Source organism: Pelecanus crispus, chromosome 5, assembly GCF_030463565.1.
Source record: "Pelecanus crispus isolate bPelCri1 chromosome 5, bPelCri1.pri, whole genome shotgun sequence".
NCBI lineage: Eukaryota > Metazoa > Chordata > Aves > Pelecaniformes > Pelecanidae > Pelecanus > Pelecanus crispus.
The window spans coordinates 23,086,948-23,099,132 of record NC_134647.1 but is presented as its reverse complement, the minus strand read 5'-3'; the positions used below and the strand labels follow the sequence as shown (position 1 = coordinate 23,099,132).

The 12,185-nt window shown below is 37.8% G+C and overlaps 1 protein-coding gene across 1 annotated transcript in view; it reads right to left on the bottom strand.

The window, feature by feature from the left end:
• Nucleotides 1–2,022: 2,022 nt before the first annotated feature.
• Nucleotides 2,023–12,185, bottom strand: part of LOC104033790 (uncharacterized) — a 35,733-nt gene continuing 25,570 nt past the window's right edge. Inside the window, exons 24-35 of the mRNA XM_075710430.1 lie at nt 12,048–12,116; nt 11,285–11,353; nt 9,803–9,871; nt 9,027–9,095; nt 8,105–8,185; nt 7,263–7,298; nt 6,086–6,122; nt 5,403–5,960; nt 4,487–4,728; nt 3,813–3,903; nt 3,640–3,729; nt 2,023–2,234 (exon numbers count right to left, since the gene is read on the bottom strand). Coding sequence (XP_075566545.1) covers nt 2,023–2,234; nt 3,640–3,729; nt 3,813–3,903; nt 4,487–4,728; nt 5,403–5,960; nt 6,086–6,122; nt 7,263–7,298; nt 8,105–8,185; nt 9,027–9,095; nt 9,803–9,871; nt 11,285–11,353; nt 12,048–12,116 — 1,623 coding nt within the window. The remainder of the gene's footprint in view (nt 2,235–3,639; nt 3,730–3,812; nt 3,904–4,486; nt 4,729–5,402; nt 5,961–6,085; nt 6,123–7,262; nt 7,299–8,104; nt 8,186–9,026; nt 9,096–9,802; nt 9,872–11,284; nt 11,354–12,047; nt 12,117–12,185) is intronic.

Sequence of the window (12,185 nt, the reverse complement as noted above, 5' to 3'; positions counted from 1 at the left end):
GAAGGAGAGCGGAGTGCTCCCGAGTCGTGGGAACGTGCAGTAGTTGCAGCTTTTCCTCACGTCTTAGCTTTGTCTGGTGCAAGGTGACATCTGTATTGCCGTGGACGACCGTTAAACCCCTGTACAGTCGGTAAACCTAAAACCTATGAAACCCTCGCTTGCTTGGTAAATTACAGCTTTTAAGTCCTGCGGTTTTGGGTTTTATTACTTTTTTTTTTTTTTTAGCTAGATGGGATGTATCATAATATTTTCAATCTGGTATAACTTGATTATCTAGCCGAATTTTAATTGCAGTATCCTACCACTTTCAAATAAATACTCTAGATAAGTACGAATCGTAGGAAGAAGCTTGCCCTCTGACAGGTCTTTCCCCGGAGCTGGTCCCTGAATTGGTGAGGAGCCTGTTGCGACCCACCTGGAAGCCGGTACGAACTCGCTGAAGTGGAAAACGTCGTCGGTGGTGCCCGCCCGCCCGCCCTGGCTCCTGCGTCCTGCCTCCTGCGTCCTGCCTCCTGCCTCGCCTCCTGCCTCCTGCCGCCCGCCCTGCCTGCCTCCTGCCGCCGCCCTGGCGGGCAGAGCGGCGCGGTGCCGCCTGCAGGCGGGGCTGTGCTGTGGCTGCGGCCGGAGTGCGGCGGCGGCGGCGGGGGGTGGGGGTGGGGGTGGGGGGGTGGGGGGGTGCTCCTGAAAGGGAAGAGGGTGTTTGGCTTGCGGCCAAATTCCATTTTTTTTTGTTGCTATGCTCAACTTCCCATTTGTTCAGGAAAACCAGAAACCCAACCAAAAATGATCACGGGGTTTCGTATGGCGGAGCGCCTAATCTGAGATGTTTCAGTCTTGTTAAGGGCTGTGGCAGAAATCCGGTTACATCATCAGGAGCACATTACGCAGGAAGTGTAATTTAGCTGTGGGGTAAGTTTTTAGTCCTGTAAAGGTACCATTATCCACTCTCTGTCCTGGCAGTAAAACCAGAAATGTTTTATTAGAAACGAGCCTTTAAGTATATAAGTCAAGTAATAAAAAATATGTCATATACAGGCCGACATAAATGTAAAAAGCAATATGGCAGTGATGGGCAGTAAAGAATAAACTCTAATCTGCATTTAATGTTTTGAATGTAAGTTTTAAAAGTTTTTTAAGAAAGATGAAAATACTAAAATTCATTTAAAAGTTAGACTTGGCTTTCAGAAAAGAAATACATGTCAAGGACCACTTTAGACATGAACTAACCTAATTTAGTGATGCCAGCTATTGGTATAGTCACTTACATAAATCTGTGGATGTGTTTTAACTGCATTTATCATGTGTCTTGCTAGCTAACGGAAACTGAGGAGCATTTACAGAAGAAAGGACTAAATGTAACTGTGATGTGGCTGGGAAAGGTGGGTAGCTGAGCTACCTCCCTGTCTTGTGACCCAGAGAGCACACAGGCCACAAGTTGATGCATTTGCTCTATTTATCTGTACTGAGTAGTACTCTGCATGTAGTTTGGAAATCGATATATTATGCTTGAAATATTCAAATAGGATTTGTAGGAACACTTTTGTGTAAAAAAAGTGAAGTCTTCATTGCAGAATCCATGCCAAATATCAGATTTCTGTAACAGAGAGAAAAGAAATTACATAATTTTAATGACCAAAGATTGCTTTCCAATGCCATATATATAATTTAAAATGAGGTATAGTTAGTGATTGTACTATGGTAGTATTTAAAGATCTAAAGATCTAGGTGAAGGAAGGGCAATTACTATGGCAAATGCCATACTGGTCTTACTGTACCTTAGTAAAAAGCAAATTTTGTACTCTTGATACTGCTGAAAAATTGCTATTTTGTTACACAAGGACTACATCATACAATATATGCAAAAAGAATTAAAGTGAGCTTGCTTAGTCAGGCATTTTTTAAATTAGTGAGCATATGACATTATAATGTTAACATTCTTTAAATTAGTGGGTTTGGTTTTATGTACCATGCTGGATACTTGATAACAAACCCAAACAATCAATAGCTTCAACCTGCTCATTATTAATGTAGAGATAAATTCCTACCTGCAGAAAAAAATACACAAGCCTCTCTGCATTCCTCTTCACTCTCAAAGCGGTTTGCATTTCCATCGCAGCCACCATACCAAAACTGAGCACAAGCATTGGCCTGTTTATCGTAATACCATTTTATGATATAAACACGGCATGGCCCTTGATCCAGCCTTAACTTGCACCGGAGGTCCAGGATACTTTCTAAAATAAAGAAAAAAAAGGAATAGGAACAATTCAGTTTGTAAAAGTCAATTGTATTATTTAGATTTTAACTTTTAAAGTCTGATTTTATTTTCTTTCTTCTGCTAATGTTATACAGCAGTTTCACTTCTACTTCTAAAGATGTTAGCATTGAAGGCAAGTTGAAAGTGCATCTTAGTAAGTCAAGTAAACTGTTCCTTTACTGGCACGGTTCTAGTAACTCCAGAAATAATAGTATTATGGCTCCTCATACAGGAAGAGCAAACAATAGCATCTGATAATTTTGAAATCTAATTTTTGAAATCTAATTGTCAGCAACCAGTCTTGTGAGCAACTCAAAATTGTAAGCCAAAGAGCTGTAAGCTAGTTACGTCTGCTGTTTTCAAACCGCAAGTATGACCATCATCCTTCTGCAGTACATTGCTTCAGTACATTAGTTCTCTTTGTGGTGTGAAGGAAGAGGCATTAGAATAGTGAGAAGAATATAAAACTTTAGTCTTTCTTTTGTAAGATGTTTGTGCTACTTACCTAATACAATGGTTATAATTATGTACGTGCTAGTTAAGTTTGAATGTAAAGTTTGTTGATCTAATGATTCCTACAGATATGCTTTAGAGGACTGCGACATACTAATCTAGTCTTCCTTACTTTAATAATACCGTGAGACAGAAAATACTTTTCCTTCAAGCTGAATGTTGTAACATCAATATTATGTCTTTGGCAACAGGTATCTTGACACTTTAAAAAAAAAAAAGTTACTGCCAGAGACAGAATAATAGTCATGCCCATGTTCCCAGGAAGCATGGGAACATGTTTCTATTGCTGTCTTCTGTTGCTCCCATCATAATACACTGTTACGGGAACTCAGAAGTGTGAATCCCCCAAATGATGAACAGAATACACTTGGACATTTTATATGAAAAGAATCAATCCTTTGAGCAGTCAGCTAATTACTATACTTTCCTTCAAATGACTAAACACCATTTTTTCCTATTTTTCTGTCCGATTCTGAAATCATTATCTTCTCTGTCTTTAATGAAGCCTCCCATCTCCATAGACTGCCACTTCTTGGCTTACGAATTACCTGCTGTCGGACCCACCTCAGCTAGCACTATGTTCTGTTTTTGATGCCACTTATGAGCTCTGTCTCAGGTTATAGCTGACCTTGCTTCTGCTGTTAAACAGAGCAGTGGGATTTGGCATTTGGGAAGACAAGAACTGGTGAACAGGCAGGACAAGAACTGCAACTTGATCTGTTATAAAATCCTGAAATGGATTTTCTTCCACAGCACGGTCTCACAAAATCTTCAGAGAGTGGAAAAAAATTACTCTGATTTAAAGCCTTATGAAAAGTTAGTATCAGGATAAAAGGGAACAAAATGAAAACGTAGTTGTGATCTATAACCTGGTCTTGGTGTGAGCCCTGCAATTGAAAGAGATGATGTCATCACTTTATCTGATGATGATGGTTTAGATGGCAATAATGGTACTACAGCTGCAGGTGAAAAGAAACAGAATGAGACATTGATTTTTGATCAGCCAAAAATGAAGATAAGAAATGAATGATGATAAAAATACCTCTGGTGTCCACTGTTAGCAAGGATGACTGTTCCTCCTCTGGCTGTTCCTCTTTGTAGGCTTCATATACTACCACAGGAGGTACTTTGGTCTGAAATAAGCATTTGATTTTCTTTGCTTTTCAGATATTGTGAAGTGTCTCAAAATGAACAAGCCCTTCATCACTTAGAAGTTTTCTGATATTTTTCCTTCCCATTTACCCTGACTTCAGTGTTAAGAATCGGGATTTTAACCTCACCTGACTGGTTTACGAGGAGGGTTGTCAATCCTAAACCTTGGATATATATTTTTTTTTTAGTTGACCTTTACAGAATTTTATTTATAAACTTAAAAATATAGACTACAGTTGAGTTTAATTACTGTTCTTAGATTTAATTATTACAGTGTAATTGCATTTTAATAATGTTATGTCTCACACTGTAGCAGAAATATTACTGTAGTAAACACAGGAATAATAATCCTTGTAACAGTATCAGGAATAAATTATAGCCATTAGATAACTGCCTGCATGCAACATCAGAACTCTTACTTGGAACAACCAGCTCCGAGCATACCAAGTTAAAGGAGCTATTACAGTACCTGTCCTGTAGAAAAGTAGGGGGAAAGCTACATATTACATCGGGCAACAGAGAAAATAAAACTTTTGCTGATTAAAGCCTGCTCAATTTTCATACCGGAGCTAATGGTTGAGGAAGAGTGCCAAGACTCAGAGGACTTTCTACTGTAGATACTCCAGGTGTCTGTGCTGAAAGTGATTGTCTATTAACATTGTTGTTCTGAAGTATGTAATGTAAAGAACTTGAAGATACTGAATGAAAAGATGGTCCACTTATGCTTGCACCATTTCCATTACGGTTGTATATTAAGGTACCATGTTCATCTTCGCAAAATTGGTTGACTAATTTAGACTCCAGAGCTGTTTAAAAAAAAGTAAAAAACTCATCATACTAAGAAAGTCAATGTATTTTTTTAAAATTTGGATTATTTATATATGTAAATAATACACATGTAATCCCATACTCCTTTGGGTTATTTATATGCATCTAAGAAGGTTATGCAAGGCTCTCTGGACTATGGCTTTTATTTGTCACAAATTTGCCATCCCGTAAGTCCTCTACATGGTACAAAATAGAATAACCTCACCTAAAGGTGTTCATCTGAGCTTAGTAACAGCTACTAGTTGGTAGTAGGAGAATAACTGCTTACCTTGCTCATGTGAGTAACCCAAAGAAAATGGGTTATCTCCCAATGGAGGTGAATAAGTAGAATTTACCCCAGGGGGTTTGATTCTGGTTTCCAGTCATCAGATTTACAGTGCATGAGCACTTAGCTTAGAAAGCTAGTTTAAGCAGCTGTTTTCCTACATTGTAGGTGACATCCCCCGTTGGCCTAATGAATCATTGCCCTATAACATGACTCTTTAAAAGAAGGGAATCTGTATCTCTAGGTTCCTATTACTTTGCACCCTGTAACTAATCCTGATCAGCATCAAAACATAACATATCTACAAAGATAATGCTTCCCATTCTCTCCCCCACACACTTTGAGAAGCATCAGATACAATGTAGAATAAAACTGCAATGAACGCACCTGGAAGGGTATTGAAGTCATCAATGAGATACATGTGTTCTCTGTCTGGATCTGAGGCAATCAGATTTAGTTCATGCACAAACTCAACCTGTGTTGGATCTGAAGTATTTACAATTCCTATTGCATACATTTCGATGTTTGCTGCATGAGCCTCTCGAACGACAATATCTAGTTTTACAGCTTCTCTCTTGTCTGCTTGGCCGTCTGTTAGCACAATAGCTACTTTTCGCACTCCTGTTCGAGCACCAAAAAATCCTTCCTGGGTTGCTTTACGGATAGCAGTTCCTGTGTAAGTGCCTTCTCCCATGTATTGCATTTTTCTAATTGCTTGCTTAACATCCTGTTGAGTTGTATACTTGTTGAGACCAAATTCTAGCCGAACTTCTAAACTGTATAACACAAGGCCAATTCTGGTAGCGTTCCTGCCTACGGTTACTCTGTCTACTAAAGCAGTTACAAAGTCTTTGATAATCTCAAAATTTTCTGGTCCCACACTCTCAGAGCTGTCAATCACAAATACAAGCTCCATAGGAATTTCCTTACATTTAATACCGCAACCTGCAAAGGAAAAATAAAAAGCCAGATCATGATGACTTGACTTGGTATCCTTTTGGAAAGGAGAAGAATGTAAATGCAATGAAGAAAAAATAGAATCTGAAATGAAAGATTTCCTGAGTACTTACCACATATCTCTTTAATTAATTTAATTATATCTTCTCTCTGGATATAAAGAAATTAAATAGAAAAATATTTTACAGTTTGCCTCTTTCAAATGAGGTATAATATTGACACTACCAAAATTTTGTTTATAATGAATATCTGTGTCCTACAGGGACTTAAGAAAAATCTTACTGTTTGACTTTCAAACCTGACCTTCCAAGCTTGGAATGAGTCCCACATTTTACAATGAACTATTTTATATGGCATATAAGAATCATTAATTTAACAACACAGTAACACCTCTATGTAAAACAATTAACTACTGTTATTGTAAAGAATGTTTTGTGATGATTTGGTTTTCATTAAAACTTAAAGTCAAACCCCATTCATATTTTAGTATCTGAGTAATATGGATATCCCTTTTAAATGTATTGGGAGTGGAGAAATAGACCCAACTTCAGGAAGCATATTGTTTGTAGTGAGCTGGCACATCACAGAGTGTGCCAACACAGAATGGAATTGGGATTTGCATATCTGGCCCACTGTATTACCCAGCTTTCAGCAGAAAAAAAAAATAGCTGCTGCCTTCAGAGCTGTCTGTTCAGAGAAGTGATAGCTTCCGTGACATGCAAACAAAGTGTTTCTCATTATTAGAGCAATCATTTGTTACATTTTTTGAAGTGCATGACAGCACTCATTTGGCACTGAGTCAGTCTTTCAAATACAACCTTTTGCTACTGCTGCTCAGCTTCCATCATAAACCTCAGTAGTACTATATACTCACTGCCATGCTTTACTGAATTTGGGTCTAGTGCAGTTCAGGCTTAGCAGAAATATAATTAAGTTTATAGCATGATAGACCATGACAGGTTTGAAGATCTTTGCTCTTTAGACTCTTAAATACTTTTGAAAAACTTTCCTGTAGCAGGTACACACATGGGTCATCTAACACTAACTGTAAAAGAACACATAGCAGAAAAATACCTAAAATCACCAGGAACTTTAAATTCCATTTCAGCATAAAGTAGATGAGAAAAAGTCAGAAACTTTGGCATGGTTTCTTTCTATATTATTACTGAGATCACTTGTAGTCAGAAAGCTATTTCCAGAATAATTAACATAGGATAGGATTTCATCTGATAGTATCTTGTATTGTTTATATCTTGCCGTAATGGGATTTAAATAATGGAATTTGCTTACTGTTAGGCCTTGCTCTCCCTTTGGTCCAGTTTTGCCCTGTAACAGTGATTGTTAATTAAGCTACTGCAATTAGTTAGTAACATTGTAATTCAGAATATGACTTCATCAATATCCATATTAGAATAATATTTGGCCAGTAAGAACTTTGGCTAGAAAAAGTAGTGTTCTTGTGATATTACCTTGTGCATACAATATCTACAACACCCTAGGGTGGTGAGGTTTTTATGGGAGTTGGATGACCTCAAGTATCCCACTGGATCACTGATTGTCAGTTTACATTAGAAAGGGAGAACCTGTGCAAAGCTTTCCTGTCTACCATGTTGTGTTTGTTTCTCAAGAGACCATATACCTGCCTGACACCCTGGAATTCTGTTTTGTCATATGTGAGTCTAATGGGGCCAGTGTCAGGGCAAGAAAGCAATGGTGTTTATGTAACCCTACTTAATAGCGTGCAAATGTCAGAATAGAAGGGCACCACATTTTGCTTTCCAGCTTTTGGGGACCTGCCCATCAGCAGAAGTTACCATTTTGCCTCCCTTCATCTGTTCATCAGCTTGGAGGGAAAGTCTGAGCTACAGTTACTTGGTAGCCATAGAATAGAATTGCATAGTTTTGTCTTAAAACAAGGTGATTGTCTTTCACTGCCTTAAGAAAGAAACCACATCTGTGGAAAGTGCAGTATTCAGCATGGAAATGTCTTCTTTATGCTTTTAAAGGTTTTCATAGTTTCAGTTTCTTAGGTATTTCAGATTATATGTAGTTAAATAGCAAGAAGAACACACAACCCAGCTTTATTTTTAAGCAGTTTAAGAAAACAGACATGATAAACCTGAGTTACTCACAGGTTCTCCAGGTAAACCAGGGTCACCCACATCACCTTTTTCTCCTTTTTTCCCCTTTTCACCTGTAGCTCCTCGATCTCCCTTTAAAACCATGTTGGTAAGCAGACAGAAAGTGTAAGTCAGTTTTTATTACACTTTTCACATTTCTCTCTGGCTGCCTTTGTCGAATTCACCTTCAGCTTCTGACATGAGTTAGAAATCTTTGTTAGAGATCATTTAAATCAATTGGTATTTGTGAATTTTGTGAATAACTTGTATTGGCTAAGCATTTTTATGGGAAAAAATAGCTGAAGCAGTTTGAACAATGAACGATCTCAAACAAGTACATGCAGACAGGGGGGTTTCATGGGATATTGCATGATGGAAATTATCTGTGTCTGAGAAAAATAAGAAGACAGTAGGGAAATTGAGAAGAAAGGCAAGGATGTAGTTGGAATGAATAATGGGAATATCACTCTGAGAAATCTTTTGGCCCAGAAAAGGTGTTTGGAATCACAAACAGATGAATTAGTGCCTCCTGGTTTGATTTTTAGTAGGCTATGGGACTTTGTACAGCCTTTCTGAGCTGATGTGATCACATCCAAAAACTGATTCCAACCCACATTTCTCTTTTTCTTAACATTGATGTAGTCCCCAAATTTTGCATAGTGGGTGGGTAAAAGAAAGGCAGTGACATTAAATCTAGTATCTATATTTCTTCTAATTGCAGTAGAAGATAAGCCTCATATGATATTAAAATAAGCAACGCTGAAAGAGATGCAGATATAAAATATTAAAATGATCGTGTGAATGACTGGGGTTTTCCCAAATCTCCATTCCCTTTTCACAGAATTCACATGCCTTCAATGAGAGCTGACTGTAATGAGCATTTTCAGTATGTTGGCTTTGGTCTAGGACATTATCTCTGATGTAGATATCATACCTTCTGTCCCAAAAGCCCTTCTCCAGGGGGGCCTCGTGGTCCTGGCATTCCTTGAATTCCTTGTTCCCCCTAATGATAATCCAGGTAGTGAAATTAACCTTTTGTAAACATTCATCGTGCATTAATTTTAAATATTCAAGGAGAAAGTGTTTCAAACTGCATTTTAACAAGTGTCTTGAGGCACTTGAGACAATGTATTAGCTAGCTTATATTTCTCAAATACTTCGTCAGTATGTCTACTCTAAAGATATATAATATTGAAAAAACGCGTGATCATTATTGGTTCTAATTCTCCTGTTCCCTCTTGCCATCCCATTTTATTCCTTCTCATTCCCCCTTATTTCTGTCTTTTGAGTCTGTCTCATCTGATCTATGCTTTGGGTAAAAGTGCATATTACAGGGAAAAATTAGTATTACACATAGATTCAGGATGGAGACTCTTTCTCTACCATAGGTGGTAGTTCATATAACTACCTCAGACTGTCTCCATAGGCATGAGAGTTCAGGAAGAGGGAATGGTATTTTTAATTTTGTAAGGCTATCTTTCAGTGATAAAAGTTGCCCCTGCTTCCTCCTCCCTCAATACACACACCCTTGGGCTTCTTGTTTACAGCAGTAAAGACAGAACATACTTTGTAGGTGCTCATATTATCCTTCTCATTTTCTAGCCTGAGGCTCTCCTCATATAAGAAACAATGTGAAATCTCCTTGACACTGTGATGGTCAGACTGACCACCTCACACAGGTTAAATAATGAAGACACTGAGTCTTTTTACCTTAATTCCTTGAATACCTTCACCGGGAGGTCCCAGAGAGCCAGGTGGCCCTGGGCGTCCTATGGTTCCCTAGAGAGAAACCCTACATACGTTAAATACAATATTCATAATAGAAATACACAACAAATTGTTATACCACCATGTAACTTCCTATCCATCCTCTACCAAATTGATGTCTTTTTATAAGTAGTGAGGATAAGATTGCTCTAGCTGACAAAGACTTTTTATCCTTTATCAGATTATTAAAATCTAGTTTATATTTCAAAGGAGTCATTCAGGGCTTAATGCTCATTGAACATCAGTCACCTTGCTGACAGAGATATATAATGCATTGAAGGATGGATTGTATTGTTGGGACATTGGGGACTGAATTAGGATTTAAGAGAGGATTATTATTGTTGTGTCATCACCATTAAGCTTACACAGTAAGACCTATAGACATACATACTAATGTGGCATTGCAAATAAACACTTGTTGCTAATTTATAAGCTAGTTTTTAAAAGAACTCCAGAGAAAATGTTTGTTCCATGTTATTCATAGGAAGCAATCAAAACCCACATAGTACAATATTAATTTTATACCTATATTGCTATTCCAGTATCCCTGCATGAAATTCTCCATTTCCTCATTTGTAAGGATCCTGTGCACATGCCAGTCCTTGGGACTAGCACTGGCTGGGGAAGTGCTTCACCACTGCTCAGCTCTGGACCTAGCCTTCATGCCAACATGAACTGAATCTCTGGGACCAATAAGCCACATTGTGCAGGTAATATATTATTATGTTGCAAAATCTTTGCATTTGACCTTGTTCAGTTCGTTTACATTTACATTCTAAAACAGTTCTTTTGTATTAATAGACTACTAAAGCTGAGCTGTAGCAGCATAAGAGTTTCTAATTTGGGAGGTTTCATAGTGAAAATTTTATAGTTACAATTATTTCCAGGCCTTTTTCATGGTATATATTATAATTACACAGATAATCCTTTTTGCAGGGATTGGTTATCATATTAGTCATTAGGTGATTATTAATTTACTTTAAACAGTAAAAAAGAGGAATTAATTCTAGAAGAACTCAACAGTGTGCCTGTAGCTGTAACAGTAGTATAGGCAAGATATGATATGTGGTTGCCAGGCCATTAATTCTGACCAATGCTAGGTCTGAAGAAATTTTTGCTACTCAGTTGCAGCTTATGTCTGCAGGAGCTAAATGTTTTGTCACTGATCTTCAATGCAAGATTATCACTTTATAATGTGTCATATGCAATCGGAAGAAGGCCATGGTTTATGGCTGGTCACCAGAAACACTTGATTTTCTACAAAATAAAGACACTGTATTCCTTAGTTATCTTATTTGTCAGATCGGTTATTTCTAGACAGAAAACATGTAGATATGTATGCATGAGCACACATTTTTATACTACACTTTTTTTTTCTTTTTTAGAAAACAGACAATGGGAGACATAATTGTTTAAATGGCTTACTTTTGGTCCTGGCAGGCCTTCTCCTGGGGGACCTGGGAGACCAATTGGTCCTCTACTACCGGGATCACCCTGAAAGTCGATACTTTAAGTAGTGAATACCAAAGTTTAATCTATCTCTAGAATTCCCAGCATCTGTTCTACTCAAATGGGACAAAGAAAGGAGAATTATTGAACAGCACAGTGCAAGTCTAAACAATGCTAACCCGTGAATACTGCAGGCACGACAAGAAAGTTATTTGGGATAAACAGTGGCTAGTGGTCTAAACATATTCAAGACATGTACAGTCAATTATGCAATAGTTACACAAGAATTACAATTCTGATATAAAATGAACTCCAGGGTCCCCAAACCAAAAAAAAAAAAAGTTTTTGCTTGCTGCCTGTCAGTTGAATCAGACTCTGTGTTCACATTGTCACTGTTCTAGCTTTTTTCCTATCATTCCTATCAGTGCCTTCAGACAGCTAGAGGTTTGAGGTGAGTGGAAAAAAGATGTGCATCCTTTTAAGAAACATTAAGCATATTTAAATAGCTGTAGTCAATCCTTCAATTGTCTGTATAATTCCAGTAATCCTGCAGTCAGCATCAGGATGAGTTCTCAAGTGAAGCTTGAAGATCTTCTGTGGGATCTACCTTTTATATACTGACAAGTAAGTTAAAGCTGGATTAAAAAGGTATTCTGACTGTGACCTGTGGGTAGGAATTATATCTGCATGAAGTAAAGTACACCCATGCATTTACTTTTCTAGAAGTTAATGTCTGTACCTTAGGTCCTGGTAGTCCAACTCCATCTGGGCCTTGTTCACCAGGAATCCCAGGAAGGCCTGGCAAACCCTGAAATTATATGCACAGACAGAATATTAATTTAATTTATGGCTATATTGACTACATACTTTTGTTAAC